Source organism: Ischnura elegans, chromosome 8 (genome assembly GCF_921293095.1).
Source record: "Ischnura elegans chromosome 8, ioIscEleg1.1, whole genome shotgun sequence".
Classification (NCBI taxonomy): Eukaryota; Metazoa; Arthropoda; class Insecta; order Odonata; family Coenagrionidae; genus Ischnura; species Ischnura elegans.
Genome location: NC_060253.1, coordinates 51,960,844 through 51,986,462, shown reverse-complemented (window position 1 = coordinate 51,986,462; position 25,619 = coordinate 51,960,844). Strand labels below are relative to the sequence as shown.

The following is a 25,619-nucleotide window of genomic DNA, read 5'->3' as shown; positions in this document are numbered from 1 at the left end:
CGGCTGGGTTGTGGGATAGTAGCGTATCCAAGGCCATATATATCCACAAGGGGTAAATAAGGAGAATAAAATTCTATGCAATTAAAATTAATCACTTCCCAAAGTATTAATTTTGATTGTAAAGTAAAAAAAGAAGTTATAATTCTCCGAACTTGAGGATCTATCACAAAACTTCTAACATAGATCATTTTAATTGCATTTCTCAATAGCTTATCTAAACATTGTATTTCTTAATCATCTTTTACAAGTTTTAGATTAGACAGTATAACTCTGCAGTAGTTCATCAGTCAAGGCAAAAATACACCAAGAAAGAAATTGTGTGTTAGCAATATGCGATTTTGGATCAATAAAAGTTCATTGTATATATTTTATAAATGAAAAATAATTCAAAATTCACTTATCTGGTTCCGAAAAAATACCCCGCTGCCTCAAAGTATTTTGTAACTCAGGACCATGATGAAAATGTATTTCATGTATTTCGCGCTCTTCGCGCTACTTCATATTCAAAAGAATTGCATACCCTCTATCGAATGAATTTGGAAAGTCTTCCAAAGTTTGCGTTGCCCTGCCATCTACCAGCCTATGCCCGAATTACATCAATAGAACGGCATGGCGGGATGTATATCTTCGTGGGTGGTCCTTGGAAAATGTGTGTGGTCTACACTCAGGAGCGTATGAAATTTTCCGGAAGAAATGGTTGAAACTAACCTTACCAAATGACGGGGACGTAAATAATATTCTGTTAAGTACCCGTTCAAGATAATTGTGGAAATGGTGCCAGAAATGTTTACCTTAGTTTTCCGCTGACGGATATTTAAAACTACGGATGTGAGCACAGCGTAATGAGTGAAGAATCAGTGTTGTTTTTGTGTTGTGTGAGTCTCAGATTTATTCCTTGTTTCGTGGACAATATAATGTCAATCATCATTTAGAATAATCCTTCGTCCTGGAAACTTTATGTAATTTTCTATATCATTAGTTTGTCATTAACATCTTACCTTACCAAAATAATGGATAAATTCTCGCCGTGGAATATAAGCAATTTATTGGTAGCCATATCTTTAAGCTCACTGATGACTTCAAGCCGCAATATTTTAACAATTTGGCTATGATTATTATTTTAATGTATGAATCGTATTCTCAATTGTTCTCCGTGTTGTTTTTGTAACATGAAGCACGTAAACATTAGATTGTTATTTTTGTTTTGAGTTGGTGATCTACATTTTTCATTTATTCAGGCCTAGCATCATGAAGCCTGGACCAATGTTCCTCATCATATTGGTCAACTGTGTGATTTTGTTCCCTGGCCTAGCTCACCCAGATGAAACCGCCACACCCGTCGCTCATGGGCCAGATAGCCAGCAAACAAGCTCACTTAACCCTGAAATTCATAGCCCGAAGGCCTTGGATCATACGACCCTTCCTATCCTTCCAGTAACTGAAGCTGTGAGGCCTCGACTAAAGTCTTCCAAGGAGAGACCAGCTGTTGAAAGCCCTCCTATTTCTCCATATTCCTTGGACAGGTTCAGCCATGGAGGTATCTGTGATTACTTGGCTATTTCATTTTCTTGAAACGAATTTTTTGCTGTATATGAAGAGATATTTAGGTCAATGTCTTGCTAAGACATCACGACTAGAATGTTTTGGAGCACTATTTTTTGTTTTGTTTAGTTATCAGAAATCAGCATTCATTTTAATAAAGTTTTGAAAGGTAGGTCATGCTTTCATTTGGCATGTACAGCAATGATTCCTTATGTAAACGAATTCTCTTAAAGGGCTTTTAAGCCCCTTAAGAGAATTCGTTTAATTAAATTAATTAATTCAGGAAAATTCATTGAGGAATTATTGATTAAATTTGGATATTATACATTTTCTAACCCTATACAGATTATATTATTTACTTATCATTATTAATTAAAGTTGACTTCTGATGGGATGAATATCGCATTTCTTCATATATTTTTCTCCACAAAATCTTTCTCAGATATTTGTGTTGATTCAGATTTCAATTATGTCTTCAGTATGTAAAGTTTTCTAAATCATAAATCCTCAATGTGCAGTACTGTTATTGCATTGTACTGTACATTTTTTCATAGGGGATCCTTCTGTGCCGAATATCATGAAATGTTGTACTATGGTCGTTTTAAGTACCTACTTGCTTGGGTGGTTCTAAACTTTTTATTATTATTATTACATATTGCTGCAAGTAGGCAATTGCCTAGTGGCAGCATTAGATTTACACACCGAAATGACAAATGTACCAATCTAATAACTAAGCAAGCAACAGAAAAGACACCTATAGTAAAAAAATAATTATACATTAATTCTAATGTTATACAACTAACAATGAACTATGACCCCAATAACCTAATTCCAAACACTCCTTAAAATACATTAATTCTGATATCATACAACTAACAAATGAACATTGACCCATTTAACCCCATTTCACACACTCCCTAATAAACCACTATGTAATTAACCAATAAATGATAAACACTTATACCAAAAAATATTAGCATTTGTTGGGAAGATCTTATAAATAACTTCAGGCAGGTCTTTTCACTGCTTTATTCCTCTATGTTGGAAGGATTTTTTCAAAATATCTGTCTTTTTAACTTATTTTTGAATTTATGATCTTACCTTCTTATGGAGCAGGGTGAATCAAGCTTGAAACCGATTTCTTTCCTAGGCCTTTCTTTAGTAAAAGCTTTGTACACCCCGCATAACCTATGTATGGTTCTTCTCACTTTTAGAGGTTTCCATCCTAAACACCCTATCACAGCTGTTACACTTTCCCCTCTTCTATGTTTCCCTAGAGTATACCTGGCTGCCTTTCGCTGAACTTTTTCAATCTTTAAAGATTCATTTTTACATTGGGGACCCCACACCAAAGTAGCATACTCTAGTACAGGCCAAACCATAGTCATGTAGGCCATTTCTTTGGTTTATTTTTTACTCTCTTTTATATTTATCATGACCCAATGCAGAGTTTTAAATTATTTCCCTACCACATGATCAATATGCATTCCCCATTCAAGTTTTGGAATTGAAATTAACCTGCGATTGAAATTAAGTATTTAAAGTCGTTAAAGTTGGAAATATTTTCCCTGAGCAAGATATATAACCGATTGTCCTTGTTTCTCTTTCTTGTGAATGCAATTTGCTTGCATTTTCTGGTATTCACAGCCATTTTGTTGGAGATTATCCATGAAGATATTTTATTTAAGTCATTTTGAAGGATGCACCGGTCTTCACTGCATTTGATCCTATGGTATACTATTATGCAATCATCTGCAAAAAGGCATATTTTGGAGTCAACTCCCACATGGATGTCATTAATGTATATTAAAAACAATAGCAGACCTAATAAGTTTCCTTACGGCTATCTCCGTAGAATATCCTTCACCTACTCTTGCCCTCTGGGATCTACCTTTCAAAAATTCCCTAATCAACACTTTAATCCTGTCATCTATCTGTAGCCTATTTATTTTTTTATCAATTGAACATGTGGCACCGTACCATAAGCTTTTTTGAAATCAATGATCACAGCATCAATTTCACGGCCTTGATCCAGGACTTCAGCAATGTCTTGTGACAGCCCTAGTAACTGGGTCTCACAATTTACCGACTGCGTACAAAGTCACTTGTTTCTGCAGTGCTTTGAAATTCGTCATTGCCGACCAGTGACAAAATAAGGGTTTTTCACTATGACAGTGGCTTAGTAAGCACGACCCTCACCACATGTGCCACAGTGTGGACTTGTGACGTCAACATCTTGTTCGGTAAAATCCATCCCAAAGAGAAAATGGCTTGGTGGTGTAACTGGCTAACACACCTGACCGGCAATCGGGAGATCCGGGTTCGAATCCCGGCTGAGTCAAATATTTTGTCATGTCAAACTTCATCCTTTGGTATATTTATCCTTGCACCCGTGCGCGTGACTGCATACAAAGTCACTTGCTTCTGCAGTGCATTAAATGTGAGGCTTGCTCATCTGATAATTCAAGTATTCCACTGTTCAAGTGCCCTATCTCTGCTTTCAATGGTCTTCTGCCTCCATCATGTCAACTTAAATGTAATGAAAAACCTACATAGAAATCCCGACAGAAGCCTTAGATTTTTCAGACTAATAACTTATTTGGTATATTCATAGTTTGAAGGAAAAAATTGGCTATTCATGTAGCCCTTCTTGATATAGTATCTTCTAATTTTACTATTTTTTAATTCTCTTTGAAGATAAGATTGTTGGATCTAAAGTTGTGGGTGGAGGATCGGCCCGGGTGAAGGGAGGACACTACTGTACAAGACCAGCAACGTGCGAGCCCCTGGAACAGACAGCATGTCTAGGTGCAAAGCTGCCATACGAGCACACCTCTTCAGGTCTTGTGGAAGATGCCCTATCACAGGCAGAAGCAAGGGTATGGCTCCACATTTCCATAACCATCTTAGCACTTTCAGTGCCAATAAGGTCTTCAGACATAAATTTTGCGTGATACTAATGGATGCCCGAAAATGAAAAGGAGACTTCGTTGCTTTCCACAGATTTATTTCCTCCGTACGACTTGTTTCGAACCATAGAGGTCATTATCAAGTACTTAAGTACTAGCAACGAAGTTTCCTTTTCATTTTAGTGTATTAATTTCCATATAGTTGAGCCTAATACAATTGAACTAATGGATGCCTTTTGATGTAAATATTTTATTTCATTGGTATACTTCACAAAAGTAGAAGTTTTGTATCTTAAACATGAAGACAAAAATTATAAACGACTACCTTCATCAGTCATAGATGAGTGATGCATTTTATCATTTTCACTGTGATTTATTTTTTAAAAAGCTGAACATTCTTTGATTGTGTTGTAACAGTATTGCAATTTATCTGTAGGAACGTATCCATGAGTGGGAGCAGTCACTGCGATGGGTCCCGAGGTGTTGGGCTGTGGTTCAACCTCTGCTGTGTGCCCTTTACTTCCCTCGCTGTGATAATTCTTCAGTCCATCTCCCATCACAGGTAAAGCACTCATAGGCTTCTTTTAAGTTAGATTTTTTAGCCTAACTGGTTGAAAAATATATGTGTATATATATTATAGCTTTTTCTATAGATGATAGTGAATTTGTCATGATGGAAGGAATGATTTTCCTAAATGATTTTCACCATATTTTTTTAGCTAAAACGTATAGTTTCACATCTGCACAATTATTTTCTACAGGTAAAAACTTGTTTAATTTACTGGTAAGGTGGGTAACTGGGCAATGTAGTGCAGTTCTGTACACTTGAAATATTTTAATTAGGATTAGAATGAGTTTATAGAGTTTTAGGAAAGGAGTGGAAAGAAAGTTAAAAGGCAATTAAAGTTGTGGTTGAATTTGAACTCAACATAGCCTTATCCAATCCAAACTCTTTTATCTTCATGCATTGTTGGATCAAGAATTAAATTCCATAAAAATAAGTTATGTTGTTACTCTGCTATTTTCTTGCTAAGTACTTCAGTACCTATCTTAAACTAAAGATCTCTTCCAATTAAGAAACTCCTCAAATGAGTATAAAATGTGCCATTAATGACCACTGGCAGCTTGTGGTTATATATCCAGGGTGTGCATTGGAGAAGATATACAATGATGAAAAAGGGCATGAAGTTCAAATGAATGCTGATAAATGGCGCTGAATGTATTGACAGATTAGGATCCTGAGGGCAAGTAGTGTAGGTGGCAGTTACACCGCTACACTACCTGCGAGTTACTCACCAAATATGCACACTTGCGTGAGTCTGCTTCGAGCTCTCCCCCGCACCCTCTGCCTTACCTCATCCCGCCTGAGCACATCCACAAGCGATCGCGTAGACTGAATATGTGGCCAGCTCGATGCCACTTGTAGAGCGGTGAATTTGCCAAGGAGATAGCAGTAGCATTTGGAGCTTCATATCCCATCTCTATGTGGACAGGATTTTTATCTTTCTCTTTGCAAAGGAATACATTTATTTTTTATATTCATTCATCTTTGGGTGTGCAGTTGCTAACATGTATATATGCACATGTCACCACTGTTTATGACTAACTTTTTTGTTATTTCAGAGTAAAGGATGGGCTGTTACTAAGTTAATGAAAAATATGCTAAATTAAATGGCGAAAGAATATATCTTTTGAAATGTAATTGGTAATGAGTGTAGAATACAAATATAGGACAAATATATGTGGGTGAACTGTTTTTTCCTTTGTAAGCAGAAATATTTGCAGTAGAACTTCCATTTAGGATCCTGTATTATAAGTTAGCCTGATTTTACTCTAATTTAATTAGGTCCCAGACATTGCCTAATGTGAGCAATGCTCTTCCATTTCACCCTATTCTCATATTTGCGCTTTCTTGGTAGTTCCTTTAATATTGTGAGATGGAAGTTTTACTGTATTCTCAATTGTAACTGTGTGTTCTGTTCGTTGACAGGAGATGTGCCGTCTTGTCATGGGTCCTTGCCGAATTGTGAGAATGCATTTTGGAGAATGGCCTGATTTTTTGCAGTGTGCCAATACTACGAAGTTCCCACCAATGTGCAAGGTTTGACTATATCTATTCCTCATTTTTTCCTAATATTAATATTTAATTTGATTGACCCATTGAACTGAACTCATACATGTTCTATTTTTTGTTATTACTCTTTCAAATTGTACATTAAGTTTAAAGTCTCATCATAGTCCTCACTCTCCACTTTACTTATTTTTTCCTGTATCATATGCTTGTTTATAACTTGCTGCATATAGTGCACTTTTCATTGATTATGTGGCTCCCATGACCACTTTTGTGAAATTTTAAGCATTTTAAATGTATTTTCATCATGGTTTTTTGGACTGGAGACAAATTGCCGTTTTTTATAGATTTGGATGGTAGAACTACATATTTCTAAATGCTTTCAGATATTTTACTTTCCTGTGCAAGTTTACAAAATAATTGCAACGATATTACTCCAGTAAGCATGTTTCGAAGCCCAATCCAAAGTTCACAAGAGCAGGCCTTCATGTAGCAAAGTAACCTTTCAGCTCCCTCAACCTCACTATGTATGGGTTTCGCTGTATTATGGAAAATATTTTTTACTCCACAGAATGATTTGCGTGAAGTGAGGTTCAATGGCAGCGGCCGAGGTTGCCCACATCCATTGGTTTCAACAGAGGATAAGAATTCGTGGGTGGAAGGAGTTGAGGGCTGTGGAGTTGGATGTGATCCTCCCCTCTTTCCATCTGATGAGCAGGCACAAATCCGCAATCTGCTTGGATGGGCAGGCTCCATTTGTGCTGCCTTCAACCTTTTCACCGTGGTAAGTGCCGAATCTTAGTATTTCTACAGAAATCTGTGCTCTTATTTTTTTAACTACTCTGCTCCTTTAACATTAAGTACATGGCTCATTAGACCTAATCTTATAGTCTGGAAAAATATATTGCTATGTTCACCATTTTTTTCATTTTCCACATCAGTGAAGGAAGGTTTTCAGTGAATTGAAAAGCCAAACTACCTCCCATCCAATTTTGAACTCATGTGGTTGTTTGCTCAGCATTCAAGTTATATAAGTAATAATAGTGGGTGTGATTTGGTGGAAATCCTTTATCATAGGCATTGGAGGAATAAAAACTTTGCTTCCTCCACATGGTGATTTTTTTGTAAGCCTATGGTTTTGTTACTGCATAACATTTCCAAGAAGAAGAGTACAGGTAAATTGGGCAGTATGTATATTGCATTAAAATAATGGAGTGGGAAATTTTCGGGTGCTGTGGGGTTGGTGAATAGGGGGAGGTGGCAGTTGGGTTCAGTGCTTGGGTAGGCGACATTGTGAGTAGGGTGGGTGATGGGTTGGATGAGTAAGAGGGAAAGTGGATGAGGAGGAATCTATAGCAAGAAACATGTTCATTAACTAAGAAATAAAAAAGAAATCGCCATATGGAAAAAGCAAAGTTTTCATTCCTTCAACTCCTACAATTTATGTTGTCTTCTTCTTCTTCCTTCCAGGATTAGGCTACTAAGCCTGTTCCGGCTCCACATCACCATCGTTTCCTTGGTCTTCCTATACTTCTCTTGCCAAATGGTTGATATTCCATTGCTTGCTTTGGAATTCTTTCATTTGGCATTCGAAGTAAATGTTCTTTCCATCTATGTTTGTATTCTTTTAATTTGTCAGTGACTGCTTGGACACCCAGTTCATCTCTTATTTGAGTGTTTCTTATTTTATCCAATATTGTGCAACCTTTAACTGATCTTAAAAATTTCATTTCAGACGATTCTATCTGCCTTAATTCCTTCTTTTTTGTTACCCAACATTCTGATCCGTAGAGTACAGTAGGGACTGCCATCACTTTGTAAAATTTTATTTGTGTTTCTTTTCTTGTTTTGTTCTTTAGAGTTCTTCTGATAGTGCCACATATTCTCTGGAAAGTGTTAACCTTATTTATAATATCTTTTTCCTCGTCATATGTTATGTCGCATCCTAAGTACTGGAAGTGCGACACTTGCTCCAGGACTTGATCCTCAATAACAATTTTTGTTCTTATCGGGTTGCTTCCTAAAAATGCCATAGTCTTTGTTTTGTTTTTTGAAATTCTCAGGTTGTATAGCTTGCTCAACTCGTGTAGTCTGTGTACTGCCATCTGGAGTTTGTCCTCTTTATCTTGTATTATAACCTGATCGTCAGCAAACAGCATCGTATTTAAGTAATGAGATGGTCCTATTTCTATGCCTGGTGATACATTATTCTCTTTCCACATTCTTAGAACGTCATCTATGTATAGATTAAACAAGGTTGGGGATAGGCTGCAACCCTGTCTAACTCCTCGGTTAATGATAATTTCTTGGGTGATCTGTTTCCCTGTGTCAATTACAATTCTGGTGTCTCTGTATAGACTCTGGGAAGCTTTTATCAGATGTCTAGGAAACCCTCTTTTCTGCATAACTGACCATAACATTTCTCTATTTACACGATCGAATGCTTTTTCAAAATCTATGAATGCCAGATGCGTTTCCAGATTGAACTCTCTTCGTTTTTGAATTATTTGTTTTAAAGTAAAAACATCGTCGATGCAAGATCTTCCCTTCCTAAATCCAGCCTGTTCTTCTAATAAAATGGCATCAGAGATAGCTTGTAGTCTAGTATTTATTATTCTACTGTAAATTTTGTATGCAGTATTTAGTAGGCTTATACCTCTGTAATTCTCTGGATTATTTCTTTTTCCTTTTTTAAACAATGAAACAACCTTCGCCACATTCCAATCCTTTGGGATTTCAAGCTTTTTCCAACACATGTTGTATAGATGGAGGATTCTTATTTGTAGGGATGTACCTCCATATTTTATCAGCTCTGATTCAATTCCATCTATGCCAGCAGCTTTCCTATTTTTTGTCTTATTCAGAGCACATTCTAGTTCTTTCAAATCAATAGGGTCTACTCCTATTGTTTCCTCTGGAGTGTTGATCGTATCATCTAATGTTGGATCATACCATAATCTCCTATAGTGTTCTATCCATTCTTCCTTCGGTATAACATTTAGTTGGGCAGTATCTTTCTCTGATCTGTTGAGTTGTTTCATCAGTTTATATGCTATTTCTTGCCTACCATGAATATCATCCTCTACTCCACTTATAAATCTATCCCATGATATCATATGTGCATTCCTTATTGTTGCTTTCGTGCGGTTTCTGACCCTGTGATATTTTTCTTTCGTTTCCTCTGTTTTTCTCTGTAGGTATTCTCTGTATGCTTTGTTTTTATTTTCGATGGCCTGTGCTATTTCTTTGCTCCAGATTTTTAAACCTCTTTTCCGTTTCTTTTTATTTCTGGTGCCCAAAACTTCATTAGCTATTTGTAAAATAGCTTTCTTAAGATTTTCCCATTCCTTATTGATGTCATGTTCTGGTTTTATCTGTTCGAGCAGTTGTGTAATCCTGTGTTGGTACAGTTTTCGAATACTACTCTCTTTCAAAAGGTATGTTTTGAAGATTTTCTTTACTTGACATTGTTTCTTTTCCGTATTATGCTTCTTCCACCTTGCCCATAGTTGTATTTTTGCCTTAACAAGGAAATGATCGGTGCATATATTTGCTCCTCTATATACATGTGTATCAGTTATCCTCGAGGCTAATTTTCGGTTAACAATTATGTAATCAATTAGGGATCGGTGACCCCTGGCTGACCAGGTGAATTTATTGATATCTTTTTTCTTGAAAAATGTGTTCGTTACTTTTAATTCGTTGAAAGTTATAAATTCTCTTAATTTACTTCCATTTTGGTTCAGATGGTCTTCTCCATGTACTCCAATCAATTGTGGAATTGGCTCTTTCCCAATTGTTGTATTTTTTTTATTTAGCAACATACATGTACAAATAAACCTGCCTGCCAATTTTTATTTTATGAAAATATATTTATAATGATAAGCTTCTTTCATATTCCAGCTGACATTTTTAATTGACTGGAGAGCAGCTAACCGTTATCCAGCTTTGGTGATATTCTACATCAATTTGTGTTTCCTTGTGTCTACGGGAGGTTGGCTTGCTCAGTTTGTGGGATCTGGTGCAAGGAAAGATATAGTGTGCCGCAAAGATGGTACCCTGAGGATGTCAGAGCCCAGGTATGTACAATATGGTGGTTATCATTTTTTTTATTTTTTGTTTATGCATATTATGAACATATCTCAATAGGAATAACATGCAAGTAAGGTTATAATATATTGTAACCCACCGGGCCGTCGTCCGTCCGGGTTTCACTTTCAGAGGGGTGGGGGAGGATAGTTTGGAGGGATCGCTCAAGGTGAGCGAGTCGTGGTTCGATGGCTAGGGGAAATGGAGGGGGGGGAAAGGAAATGGAAAAATAAGTTGGGGTAGGTTCACTTGCTGAATGGAGGCTGGCGCGTACGAAATAATGAAGGCTTACGTAACAGTTTACAATTCCAACAACACGTTTAATGAGCACTTCAATTGGGAAATGTTCCACAAAATACATAAATAAATGACTCTTTGAATAACACAAATTAAACTACTGCTACTGGCCAGTTAGCTACCTTGTAACATCAATTAATAAATGACAGAAAAGAAAATAAACCCTGATTACAATTGTTGGCGTGAAATATTATAAAAATGCTTGAAAAATGACAAACGCCAATTCCAAATTATCACTAATTGTCCTACTAACTACAATTAACCATTCACACACACACGGGGACACAGGGGAACTTAAAAAATATATAAAAAAATGTACGGGAATATATCACTGTTCTTCTTCTCTTGAATGGAAGAGAGAGGGGAATGGGGCTCTTCTGATTCTGTTGAAATTTGGGGATATTGGTGGCTAGAGTACTTATCGCTCTCGCTGATTTGCTGGTGGAGAAGATTTCCTCGGCTGGCTCGATATTGCGACTAGTATCGCTGTGGGATGAGAGAACTCCTTTGTTGGCGCTGTGGATTGACGTCTTCTGCTGCTTGTGCTAGGAAGATACCGTCTTATCTCCTCTTTCCAAAGTCACCGCCGTTTAAATCTCGCGTCTTTTTCCACGCTGGGCTGCCTCTCTCTCCTCGCAGGATGGGTGGCTCGCAGAGCAGAGCCTTCGGCCGACTCTCCAGCAAAATAGTCTCCTGCATGTCGCCTGCACTCCGCTTATATAGCCACTTTCTGGGAGGGGGATGAGTGAACAGAAAAACCCAAGGCATCGGGGGTTTCTGTGGGGGGCGGGGTTGGAGGATTTCATCATCTCCGTACGCAGGTGTTCCGGCTTCACAGTGGGGTGGGGAGAAACATGCTACGAATCACGTAGACGATGGAACTTCCCACTTCGTAGACGGAAGAATCGTGGGAGGGGTGGGGGGCGGAAAAATACAAAATCTAGTCATTCATTCATCACTTCACATTCACACAAAATTACATGAGCATTTACACAAAATTACATGAGCATTTCCACAAAATTAAATAACACTTTACAATATTTATACGACCCTTCATAATTTACGCAAGCCTTCCCTACCTCGTAAATGCCTCTTTAATACACCATGAGCCGAGCCAAACGGCAACGGCTACAATATATATATATATATACACTTCGAAATGTTCCTCGGCGAGGTAAATATCATAAAAAACCCTAGGATGGGCAGTATCAGAACACACAATAAAGAATAGAAACTCACACTCACTAAATAACTAAATTTTCGGTGGCAATACCACCTTCCTCGGAGTTAGATTATATATATGTGTATATCAAGGCTATGAAACACTTCCAAATGTGGTAAATTGTTTGTTGTGCAAAAATGGCACGATATCTGCTTTGATGAGTCCATTTGACATCATACCCCATCATCACCATCTGGCTAGAATAGTTATTTAAAAAGAAATGAAGTTGAAACTAGTAAATGTACAAACTGTTTTTGCATATTTCATTATCAGAATTATTCTGCAATTTTTGTAATTTTAATTTCTTAGCTACATTTTCCAATTTTTTCTACTTGTTCTCAACTTTTTACCCAATGAATTTTATTCATAACACCCGTGCTCATTCATATATGAAGTCATCTGTTGAGTATTTGTGCCTTGTAAAATATGGCTAAAAGTTCTTTTCAATGGTTGGATTTTAATAATTTTTCTACTTTATTAACAGTGCTGGTGAAAATCTATCATGTGTGATAGTGTTTGTGCTTGTGTATTATTTCCTGATGGCGGGCATTGTTTGGTTTGCCATATTGTCGTATGCATGGCACATCAGTTTCCGGGCCTTGGGTGAGTTCTATTTTAGATTCCTTCAAATTCTGTAATTGAGTATTATTATTAAAGTATTCTACTGATTAAAATAGGTTTTCATGGAGTATTTAATAAGTATGAGCAGGTGATTTTATCATGAATACCATGCACTAGTATCCAATTTTGTTATCCTTATTTATTTGGAGAGAGGACATCACTTGTTTCCTCCTGCTCATATGTTTTGCAAAAATTATAATTTTTTGTTGTATTTATACCACACTCACCCTTAATTCTCAAGTGTAACTTGTTGTGCTTTGGTTTTTTAAAAGTTGTTTGAAGTATGTTACATATGAGATGAGTGATTGTGTGTTATGCATATAAATTTCTGGGCATATACTTAATAAAAAATATATTTTAGATTTCAAGCTGTAAATCAGAGAAATGATGATATTTCTTGTGAATCACTGTGATTCCAAGAACATGAATTTCAGTACAAAATAAAGTTCTGCAGGTGTTGTGCGTATCACATATGAGTGTGAGTAGTGCATGAAATTATGGAGATATGTGGATGATAGCCAAAGGTTGACCTGCATATTACGCATCAGTATGCATCATAGTTGGGACTTAAGGGTATATTTTAAAATTTTCAGGTACAAATTTCAATTTCTAAATGGGTCTTGTTTATTACAATCCTGATAGATTATTTTATTGCATATTTTTCATTATTTACTTATATTTAAGTGCTGAAAACATGCTAATGTTTACAAATAAAGGTATGCAGTTGAATAATACTCACATCCACAAAACATCATTTTTCATATATCATCACAGTTTTAGTCCAATAGATTTCAAGTTCATTGTGGTTTCTTTTTGGGTTCAATGGATGCTCATATCTTAATTTTAGGGAAAGTGCGAGAGAGAGTGGACCAACGAGGTGCTTATTTTCATTTGGCTGCATGGTCACTTCCCCTGGTTCTGACAATCGCAGCCATGGCGCTGGGCGAGGTTGATGCCGATGGCTTGACAGGCATATGTTTTGTTGGTCGAACGTCACCCTTCCCACGCCCACCCTCTCCTCCTTCTTCCACAACTCAGTCATCCTACTCCACTTTCGGTTCATCGCTGGCATATGCACAAGTGGCTCAAGACCGAGGTGGGACCCCCACGTCGAGGGCTGTGTTCCTACTGGCTCCAGTCGTTATTGCTGTTGCAGTGGGAGGGTTTTTCTTGACGAAAGGTACGTTTCATTCAACTCTAAAAATTATTAGGTTATCCTTGTGTAGGCTTTCACGGTGTGGTGAAGATTCAGCAGAGAGGTTTACCGTGTATGCACTCCATGTGTCCATCTTCGTAGATGACAGCGCTATTCATCGGCCTGAAGAAGCCAGTTGCAATGCCTGCAAAACTGTCGTCTATGAAGATGGACACAAGCAATGCATGTCCTGTAAGTCATGGTTTTGTGGCAGGGTCAGGGGTGTATCTAGGATCTTCCTGAGGAAGGGACTCAAGCGGGAAGTTTAGCAGAGAGGGCAGTTGTGTGGGAGAATTGGGTTGTTCACTCAAAATTGCAATTCATTAAGAGGTATGGTAGTTGAAAGGGGAAGATATGGCACAACAAAAAGGTCTTCATCATTCAGCCATTCTCTAATAGGTTTAAAATTTGAAAAAAGGTAAAAGTATTCATCCATTATTCATAAGTCGTTAGAGTTCCAGTTCATTAACATGTTGTGAAGAACCATTTATTGTGGGAAGGAATCTCTCACAAGTGTGTGAAAAACAAAGAACCATGTGAGGAGGAGAGGAGTAGTTGAGAAGTGGTGACCCGATCGGCTGGAAGGCTTGACCTCATCAACATAGATGTTGGTAGAAGAGTCAATGGAGCCTTTACATCAAGGCATGCGTTGATGAGACGCCAGCCCCCACGCCAATGGCAATTACTGTCCTTATCGGCAAAGATTCAGATTTCTTTATTTCAAAACTGTGGGAAAATTTATGTTTAGAAAGATTAATAAAAGGATTAATTTTAAATACCTAACTGTATTAGCATGAATCTACCGATTTGATCGATAGATTTTTCTTCCTCATAGGAAAATCTACTAAAATTGGTAGCATATTAATTGCGTAAGCTGGGTTTCGCTGATGGTAGGACCTGCCCGCCTTGTGACAGTGCAGGATTCCTCGTCCCCTCCCTTCCTTCCCCTGGAGGCGTCGTCGGGCTCTCATCGCGGCGGCGCCTCCTTTCCTTGTTCCTTCCCGTCCTTCCCCTTCTGGTGGCAGAGGAGAAAAGCTGATCGCTTATAGTCCCTGCTCCAGGAGTGTATCCCGCGAGCCCGTCATAAGGGTTTCGTTCCCACTGTATTAGCATGACTTGAGAGGAGGAAATTCCCCCTGAGCAGTAAGTTTATATGGTAATGTAGTGCCTTTTTTTCAACTAGAGATGGTATCTACGGAATCTACCTTCATTGTTTCAAAGACTGCTCTTACAATCCTTAAAACCAAGTTCATCCCAACTTAAGTACACTTTTGTTTGATGATTGGGATAAGTGCGTAAAATTGCTCTCCCGGAGGGTTAATTATTGTAGGCTTTATGATTAACTGAGATTACCCTAAATGATTTCATTTAAATATTTATCATGTATGTGTTTAAGCTTTTGAATCCATTCTCTGTTTCTGGGAAAGCAGGGAAAAATAACATTCAACCTAAATTTCCAGATGGGGCATAACATTGAAGAATGGAGAGATTTTTGAGGCTAGCTGCGAGTAGATTCTAAGTTATCGGATTGAATGTACATAAGTTTCAATCTGCTTATGCTCACTTATATCCAATGTGATTCTCTAGCACCGGGTGAATCGGATGTATTCCTCTTAGGCGTTACAGCAGGTCAGTTGGACCGTGTTGGCCTCACTAAATATTTCACCAGAATTCTTGAGATTATAGCAAAATGTCGGCCAACTTGGACCATGTGACCTTGTGTAATACGCAAGAAGAATAAATCCCAGCTGTCCGCCAGGAAAGCCTAAAATCTTTCATTAGCAAATGACCTAAAGTGAGTGAGATGGTCTGAGAGCATAATAATGGCTGATTCAAAACTTGATTAGAGAGTAATTACTCTATTACTGTTACCGAATGGTTATTACCTTTAATTTATGCTTAGCCTAATTAAAATCGGATTTTTTTAATGGATAATAATAATGATAATACCCACCTAGATTTCTTTAGATTCACCATGGATAAAAGTACATCATCTTTCTAAAAGCATCTCATAAAAGTATTTCGTGTTTTCATCAGGGTACATGTTATTTTCACCCAACAAGTAGTATATTTTTCTTAAAATGAATGAAAGATTTAGAATAGCAATTACGGAATAAAGTTTTTTTCTTCATAAAGGACTAAATATCTACCTGCTCTATTTTTTATATTGTTATCTCTACTTCAGGTCTGGTCAGTGATTTCTTGAGGTAATTATGTATTAGCATGCATAATAATCCATCCATGAAGTTTGTTATCTGCATTGAATTAACTGTGTATTGTCTCATCCTTTTTTAATACATAAATTCTGCTTTTCAAATTTATTTTGCATGGTATGAGCTGTATTTTTCAAATATATGCACATATGTAAATTTCTTATAATTATTACTTATAATTTCTCTTAGATAAGTTATGTGCAAAAGATTATTTTAGGAACTACAGTGGAACTTGGTTATAACGGCATCGGCTGTAACGTCAACTTGGGTTTAACGTCACATTTTATACCGACCAGCCAAAATTGAACATTTTATGTTGTACGAAAAGCCGTTTATATCGTCAACAAATATTGCGACGCTCGGGTATAGCGTCAAAAATTTTGCGATTCTTAGGTTGCAAAAGTGGTAGTGTGATTGTATTATGTCCCAAAGTTCATAGAAACCATGTGTAGAAACATGAAAGTAAAAAGAGGTCACAAGCTGGACGTTGAGCTGGTGACGGGATGCAACTCTTTTGTTTAATTGGTGTCTGGACATATTCCAATGCACGAGTAGATTTCAATAAACAGTGTTGTATATAGCAGAACATTTGCGTTTTTACTTTGTCCTTTCACTAAGATTTAAGGCTGCTTTTTTATAACGTCACTCGGATATAACGTTAAAAATCTTCTGGTCCCTTTGAGGACGTTATAACCAAGTTCCACTGTAATTAAATAGCCTTCCTTGGGAAAAATCATGACTTGTGCTTACCTTGTAAACATTTTAAGGACTATAATTGGGTCATCAGGTGCATTCATCAATAGCAATTGTATTTCAATAAAACTTGTGTTATTTCAATAAAAAACCTTCAATGGGAAAGCACATAAGATTAAATAAAATCTGGTATATGTAAGGATTTGAAAGCATTTTTAATATCTATTGTGAATTCATAGATCTATTAGCATTAGTGAGTTCTTTTATGGTATTCATGGTGTATATATTTTAAATTATGGAATGTGTAAATGGTCATTGGAGTCAACCGCAAAGTGACTCATTCTGTGGCCGGGTAAGCTGAGTTGGTACTAATTTTGGAACTCTATAAATTTGGACCCAACCTGCAGGAAACAGCACTCAGTGATATATCCCATCTTAAAATCATAAAAAAGTTCTAATTTGAGTTAAGGGACTCTTCTAGAGGCGGTATACTGTCCTGCATTGAAACCATAAGTCACTTTGTATTTGCCTAGTTAAATATATGAACAGAGATCAAGAGGCTTTTTACATCTATTAATTTTTCCTAAAATCATATCTTTTGAACTACATATTAGCATACTTTCCATACCATGGCTACCCAAATGTATAGGTTCAATTCTGACACCCTAATCTTGACCAAAGTAACAAATGTTGGACCCATTTTTATCAATTGCATTATTTTATTTCCATATTTTAAAATGTATTTTATTAGCATTACATTTTTATTTTTACAGGCTTGGTGACCCTGGTGCGATTAAGGCTAACAAGCAAAGATCTGATTTCTGAGCGTGCTGGCGCTCGGATACGAGAAGCTATTGTTCGGTTGGCTCTCTTTTCTGCATTTGCTTTACTGTTTGCAATTCTCACCCTTGTGTGTCATGCATACCAAATGCAGAATCGTGATAAATGGGCTCTTAGCCTGCATCGCTATGTTGTGTAAGTACTGTGCTGTTTTAAGTCATTGCATTTAAGCCTTAAGCAGTGCCTGTGTGGTGCATTCTATAGCCATAGAGCGGGATTTGTATAAAATTTTTTGTGCTCTTCTGGAGATTACATAGTATTTTTGCATATTGAAAGTGTTAGATTCAATTTTTATTGCTTTCAGCAAAATATTTGTGTTTATTCTAGCCATTATTTTCTCCTCTCAAAAATACACCCTTGAAAATTGAAGACTGGCTCTAAATTTATTTCCTTCTCCTTGCCAACCTTCAACTTTGAGCACATTTGTAATTTAAAAGAGTGGTTTATATCAATTTCAGTGCCATTGCATACTGAGTACATGTTTGAGGGTTGCAGGATCAGAGTGGTTGCCAAAGGGTTACCTTTGCATCAACATGGTCAAAGGGCCCCAAAAAGCAAACCCCCTCCTTTCCTTATCAGAAAGTGATTGGATTCATTTGGTGTGCATGTTTTATTAAAAAAATGATTTAATCAAATATTTTCTGTGACAGCCTATTTAGGCAATCTAATTCCTGAGAAAAAATGTCAACAAATTTGTTTTTGTTTACCTTAAAAGCTTCAGCTTTCTCTCAGCAGTCTTTCAGCATTCATATGCACTTAGGGTTCTAAATTTTCTTGCGACACAAGAGAAGGAAAACTTAAGATACTGAAAGAGTCCAGGTCCCATTTGAATATTTGTCTATGAATGTATTGAGTTTTATATTTATATTTGATTTGCATCATTCAGGTGTAAAGTAATGAAAGAAGGAGGGAGTGCAGGCGAGTCTGCTTTGGGGCTGGGAGGTGATATGGCATCTGGTGGAGTGGCTAAAGCTCTCAGCGAGCTCCTCCTGGAATGGAATCGGATTGATGGCATACCTGGTGGTGCTGGAGCATGCCGATTTGAGTCACGCCCAAGCTTAGCCATGGTTCAGTTACATATACTGGCTCCCTTTGCTGCTGGTGTCGTCATGTCCTCCTGGGTATGGACATCCTCCACAATGCAAGCATGGAGACGTTTCTTCCGCAGGTCCGTAAATTATATATCCTATATCAATATGAACCATCAAGGGATAACTTTTACCTTCTTAAATTAGCCTTTTCTACATCTTTGTACGCTCTTTATGTGGTTTTTGGTTGTATTGTTCTGACTATCAGTTGTTGCTAAAGTATCAATTATTGTTTATTGTGAATCATATCTGTGATAACTGTTGTACTTGAAGTGAATTCCCCATATTAATGGATGTTTGGAGTAGACACTCAGCAACTGAGAGAAAAATGATGCCTCAACTTCCGATGAGCAATTAGAGGATGAATGATGCATCCTTTTTGACTCTCCCTTGGTGAAACTTTCTTGTAGGATGCTCACATTTCTGTGTCTTGGGCGCCCATTCACGAATTGACATCTTCAGAAGTGCATCTGTATGAGTTCAAAATGCCTTTTCATTTCCATTCATAATGTTCTTAATTTGCGATTGCTGAAGATGTGTGCACATGTGTAGCTCATTCTATGTAATTTATTTTTTTTAATCTCTCCATGAATTCTAGATTTTCACCTTGTTGGAACTTGTTCGTAATTGTTTTGCCTTTATTCCATTCAACATCTTCAGGGCAAGTAGAGGGGAGATATTTTGATGTCCTTATAAAAGACATTTTTTTCTTTTTTTCATGGTGTTTTGGTACTTCTTTCTCAAAGAACCTTTTCCAGGAACTTTAGGGATGATATCCATCTCCTTTGTTCAAGTTGTTCATCGTCTTAATTTTGATCGAGTCCGTCATCAGTTTTTCTTTAACATAGTTTGTTTTACTTCATCTAATAGTATTTCATGGTTTGCCTTTCTTCAGGCAGTTCCATTGCATACTGCTGTTGTTCATCCTTTCTCACATTATTCGTGAAAAGTGGGACTATTGAAGAAGTCGATTATGCTTCTCTCTGGAATTAATTATCAAACCATTTTAATTTTATCAAACACAGAATGTGTGTTTTAGGTATTGAAATTGTGTGATGTTACCAAGAAGTTTTAAAAAATTATATGTATTCGAATATTTTTGAAGCACATTAATAATAATAATAGATTTATTGGTCGTTAGGTAAATGGTTTACAATTGACCTCGTCAGTTCACTGTACATACATATAATTACAATTTGCAACTTAAATAAAGAACAGGATTATTCAGAAAACCATATCTGCTGCATGAGTGAAAAACTCATTCACGGAGTACAGCGATTTAGATGCTAGCCAGGAGTGTACAACAGATTTGAATTTTGTACTGCTGCTTCCTCTTGCAGACTGTTGTAAAGGCTTATCCTTTCTGGTACTGAGTTGATCTCCATCCTCAGGGTGGGAAGACCAGTGCAGTCTTTACTCCAGAAATTCATCAATAATTCTAATAATATGAAAAATTTCAAAAGGCAGTCAATATGATACTTTCCTGTCTTGATGACCACTATTCTGGCTTATTCAAAATTAGCATTGTTGCAAAAAAAATTATGATGCAGATAGAAAAATTCTCGCTTTTGTTGTGCATCTCACGTTAATGCCATATTCGTTTTGTGTAGGGTTTGCAATAGTCGACCAGTGGATGAGCCTGTTCGTCTACAAAAACACAAAGTGATAGCCAGAGCTTTTGCGAAACGCAAAGAATTTGACCAAGGTGGAAGGCTGTCAATTAGTTTTCATACAACTCATGAAGACCCAGTGGGTAAGTGTGGCATTGTAATTACGTAGTATGTTTTGGAATTATCATTGGTGAGAGTAGGAAGGACACATGGTGATTCATTCAAATTTTCATTCCATTCAGGCCTTGAGTTTGACCTTAATAGTGTTGGAGCTGCTTCAGGAGACTTAAGCTCTGCCTGGGCTGCAGCGCTGCCTCACCTAGTCATGCGCCGGGGTGCAATAGCTGGTGCAACTGGCCTTGGGATGGGTGGTCCTAATTCCTTCTCATCCCAAGTTCGACGAAACTCGATGGACTCAGAGATAAGCTACAGTGTTCGCAGGTGAGAATACCTAAAAGTAGTTCATACTATTTAAATTTTTAAACTACTAATAGATGTATACTTACCTTTTTTGATTTGATATGCTTTATTGACCTTTTAACCCTTGAGCGGGCACGCTGGCATATAAAGTATGCCAATCTTCGAAAACTAAGGATTTCAAAATTGTATGTACATTCTGATCTAGAATGGCCTCGTGTATTCTTACAATGTACTTTTAATGCCTATTGTGTGAGTTTTCAAAGATTGAAGTTTGTAGCTAATTTTTTGTTAGATTGGCTATAGGAGCCAACACCCGTGGCGTATAAAGTACACTAATGGTATTCTTGCATTGGTTAGTAATTATGCTTCTAAGGTTCACATTTGTTGAAGAAATACATGTTTGAAAGCCTGATGATAGTTGTTATCATCATAGTGTTACAAGTCTGAGGTATATTTATTAATCTCTCTTGGAAAGGCTTTCCGTGGAGTCAAGGAGACACTCCCTGGATTCACAAGTGTCTGTGCAGATATCGGAGGTGAAAGCACGAGCAACGACGGCCACACCCCTGCCCCTTGGCTTGATGGGAGGGAACTCACGAAGCGTTGGTGGGTGGCTGAGGGCAGGGTCTCGCGCACCTCCCCAGCGAAAAAGGAGGAGGAAGGTGGTCCCCGCTGCCACCACTCACAGGAGGGGCAGCTCCACTTCTCAGGAGAGCCAACTTGGTGCTGAGGTATGGCTTCTATCTCAAATGAGCACTTTAAACCTCCCACAAACATAGATTTTGTTTTATGTAGTTATTTATAAAATCCTCACATTCTTTCCTGTATTTTAATGGCCATGCATAGAGTAAATTTAATGCTAGAAATACAAGAGCAATCAATTTGATCATTTTTTTAAATTCCAAGTGCACATTATTTTTCTCGTAACCTACAGAAGTTTTTGTTTTTTTATGTTTTCATATGAATTATTGGTCAATGCTCTCTCCTCAAAAATAAATTCCTTAGCTAATTCATTTTAAAATTATTTTTTGCCCTGTAATTGCCCAGGACATTCAGTACAGATAAGTACAGTGACTGGTGCCATGTTTTTAATGTTAAGCTGTTTTTCCTTTAAGCAATGTGTATTTTTTCATGATGCTTTACTATATTTTCCTAATTCATTGTGTTGTGTATTTATCAGAATATTTCCTGTAGAGTTTCAACTTATGAATTGAATCTCCATATTTCTTTAAGCTAATGCTTCCTCTAATGTGGATTCGCATAAGACAAAGCATACTCAGAAACTGTGACCCCATTGTTTGGGAAAGATTCACTGGCATGAGTTGAGAAAAATCTGTCTATATTTAGGTTCAGCTTTTACTGAAGTATTTTTGATCCTTCATTACCCATCCATGTTTTTTAAGTTACTACATATATTTCTGTGAAGCATTAATGGCTAAAACTTATCAGAGGGTCCCAAGTTAATGGGAATGTATGTGGCCTTATATGTTATTATTTATATGCTCTTCATTCTATTTGTTGTTTCAGTTGATAAATAGGAGTTTGAGGAACTTGTAATTTTAAGTATTACATATGTTCATTCCTTTGTTTTGGTTGTCTTTGTCATTTTTCCTAGTGAGGATGAGCTGGATAATGCTGCTAATTCTCATAATGTTGCACTCATTCCTTTACAGATTCTGAGTGCCCTCGGTGTTGTCCATCCCCAATATTCTCGTAACCTTGATGCAATTGAAATCAAAGAGAATAGCTTCCCCAAACCATTGAGTGATACGGCCAAACTTGCTGCAATGGCCAATTTCCCATTCACTCTTCCTGGACAGACTACGTCCGAGATGAGTGCTGATGAGGATGATGTCAAGAATGCGTTAGACTGCGTGCTATCTCCAAGTCATTCTAACAAAGATAATCAAGGTAAGACAGGGGAGGAGTCCAAGAGAGACAGTGGGCTATTGGGTTCCACAAAAACGCCCAAGAAGCCTTCATCTGCCTCGGGTGATCACCAAAGCAGTGCTCAAGAGGCGTCTGAAGGGGAGGGAGAAAGACCCAGAGTTGTTGTCAATGGGCCGACCTGTCGATATCTCCGAGGCAGGCGATCGGCCATCGTTGAGTCTACGGCTGATGACATCCTCAAGAGTGGTGGCATTGGTCACAGTAGCCGTGGACATTTATCAAAAAATTCTGATGACAACAGCTTACTCAATAGGTCAAGTGGGAAGTCAAGCAAAAAGAACTCTCGGTTGTCATGTGAGTTGAATCCAAAAAGGGACGAAAGTCACCTCCTGGAGAAACTGTTATCAAGTAGTAGTATGGAGGATGTGGAAGCTTCTTTGAAAAGTCATCTTGACTCGTCGCATTCATCAAGATGCAAGGAAGTTTCAACTCAGACTTCAATGGAACTTCTCCTTGGAGCATTTCTCTCGCCCTCTGTGCTCTTAAAACAATTGAGTGCTCAGAGGCAATCCCTTGAGACTGATGACTACACCCGTTCTCCCCCTCTAAAGCCTATGCACAATGTGAGAAGGCAATCGAAACTAGCTCTCAGTGATCCTGCTACTTCAGACTGTATGTCAAGTAGTCGAGAGGAGTTGGAGGAATTAGTGGGGCGTGACCAACGTAGGGCTCCAGTAATAATACCCAAAAGTGAGAAGTTTTGCTTATCCAAAGACAAGAGAAGCAAGAGTGCTGATGCTGGTGAGGATAGTGTGGATTATCGGGACAAGTTAGACTTTCGTAAGATATCCCTTCAGTGAACTGATTATTTTTTATCTTTTAGTGCATTTTTATGAATATTTTATCTGCCTACCAGCATCGATTCCTGAGCTCGTTTTTTCTTGCATTTCATTATTTATTATGTGGAGCATTTAGTTCCTTGTGCCATCATAGTATGTTTTTTTTAAAACCATGTTTAGCTGCATGTAATACTCTTTTGCATTCATTTCCAGAATGGTGATATTTTTTTCAATAATTATTTAATGGATTTTTGAATGATTTTAGTATTGTGTTATTTGTAGATATTTTCTCTTGTAAATGATCTACCTTTTGATGTTGCTCTAAGCATTGAATCTGGATTACGTCATGATTCATTCATTTCTGTTGATTTGGCAATTATTTTCTACATATACTTTTTTATCAACATTGCTAACTGCATTTTACAAGAATACTTTTGGACTCTCACTTTAAAGAAGCAGAGGGAGTCAGTTTTTAAAGTCTAGAGTTTAAGTTTTGTTCTTTATTGTTACCATCTCTTTGATATTTGGCTGTACTGAAAAGGGGTGTACATTTCCTACGACATACATATAATTATTAAGTGCAAGATGTTCTTATTGGCAACTAGAATTTTTGGGAAATGTACCATTCCTAATGTAACTTTGGAACTCTCTTCTCTTTTTATGGATGCATGTACAATCAATAAGAAAAGTAAAAAAAAAATATTCTGCTCATTTTAGACTGTTAAAACTAAATTTTAAGAAATGATGTAGAAAAGCTTCTGAGGATTCCAACGGATCAATCAGTCCCATAGTAGCTGACATGTTAGAGGACCTCTTGCTCTTCCCTATCAGAGCTGATTGATGCCATGCATATGTGGCTGTTGTTTAATACATAAGATACAGCATGAAACTTGGGGTCAGGTGTGCTTTGATTGGTTTGCTACCGTTGATTTCCATATCTCTCTCAACTCTCATCCTTCTTACGATTGACCTCTTTGCACTGCTGAGTTGGAAGCCAGTGCGGCCTATTGATGTTCACTTGATATTGGCACTTGATTTCTATGGCTTCCTTCGAGAGCCAATCACAGAAGATAAGGAACATGGCACAGTATCTCAGTAGTGTTATCCCACTGAATGGCATGGCGTTGGCAATTAAACCACGGCAGCAGTTGAGCGAATTTGAAGTGTAATCAAAGCTCTTTCTTTTTTTACTTAACCTCTGGTCTCCTCCACATAGATTTTTCTGTATTTGCATGCCATTTTTTTATATTCATGTTCCATTTTGGGTCCTCCTGTTGTTCTTGGTCACTTTGGGTCTGTTGATCTTACCAACTAGTTGTCGATTGTTCATTTGGTCCAGAAAAGGTCTCCTTGGAGCCCTTGGCTCGAAACTGGGGCCATGTTGGACAGGTATCCTACACGTAGCTGTAGTTCACTAAGGGCAGAAAACAATCGTGATTCTATTGGCAAATCATATGTCTGCCTTAGAGTTTCCCATCAAAGGAGTTGGTTTTCGTCAGCATGTGATGAAACAGCTTGACTGTGTCATATCTTATTTCCAGGAGTTTGTTTGTTGGAGTGCTGAAAGTGAGACTGACAGGAATGCCATTGGCATCCAGACGAATGTTTTGAAGGTTCTCAACAAAATTCAGCTCTTAAAATGATGTTCACAGATAGCAACACCTGGTACTAGTATGCCCATCAGTAATTTTTCTTGATTGTACTAGTTGATGTCACTGATAATGTCTGATGGGTATTCCTTGTAGATAGACTTCAATAGCAGTATCTTTTGATATTTAGCTATATCAATTTGGCTTGGAAATTATTTCATGGTATTAGTTTGCTGTGGGAAAAAGTCACACAATGAGGAGCCCCCTATTGTCCTCATACCTGGAAAGGTTTTCCAGTATAAGAGATCTACTCCAGCTGAGCAATAGAAAGCTTTTGTGTTACTTCTATTTTATTGTTGCCAATCTGAAAGAAATATATTTCTTAACAAATTTTTAGGAGTGGACATGAATATACTATATGTAACTCCTTAACAATGGCATAATTCAATTTTTGATTTTTGCAGGGGGATAGTAGTAAGCTACTTTGATGG

At 37.4% G+C, this 25,619-nt stretch overlaps 1 protein-coding gene across 2 annotated transcripts; it reads left to right on the top strand.

The window, feature by feature from the left end:
- The first annotated feature begins 618 nt into the window (after positions 1-618).
- LOC124163692 (protein smoothened) lies at positions 619-24,250 on the top strand. Of its 2 annotated transcripts, none has more exons than XM_046540759.1 (15): positions 619-828; positions 1,239-1,537; positions 4,240-4,421; positions 4,888-5,013; positions 6,442-6,552; positions 7,094-7,306; positions 10,426-10,601; positions 12,615-12,733; positions 13,599-13,931; positions 17,626-17,827; positions 18,579-18,860; positions 20,391-20,533; positions 20,633-20,831; positions 21,286-21,541; positions 22,484-24,250. In XM_046540759.1, coding segments are annotated over exons 1-15 (3,720 nt in total). In that variant the 5' UTR covers positions 619-826; the 3' UTR covers positions 23,561-24,250. The 2 variants fall into 2 exon arrangements, with proteins under 2 accessions (XP_046396715.1, XP_046396716.1); XM_046540760.1 differs by having other exon boundaries at positions 619-875.
- The last annotated feature ends 1,369 nt before the right edge of the window (positions 24,251-25,619 follow it).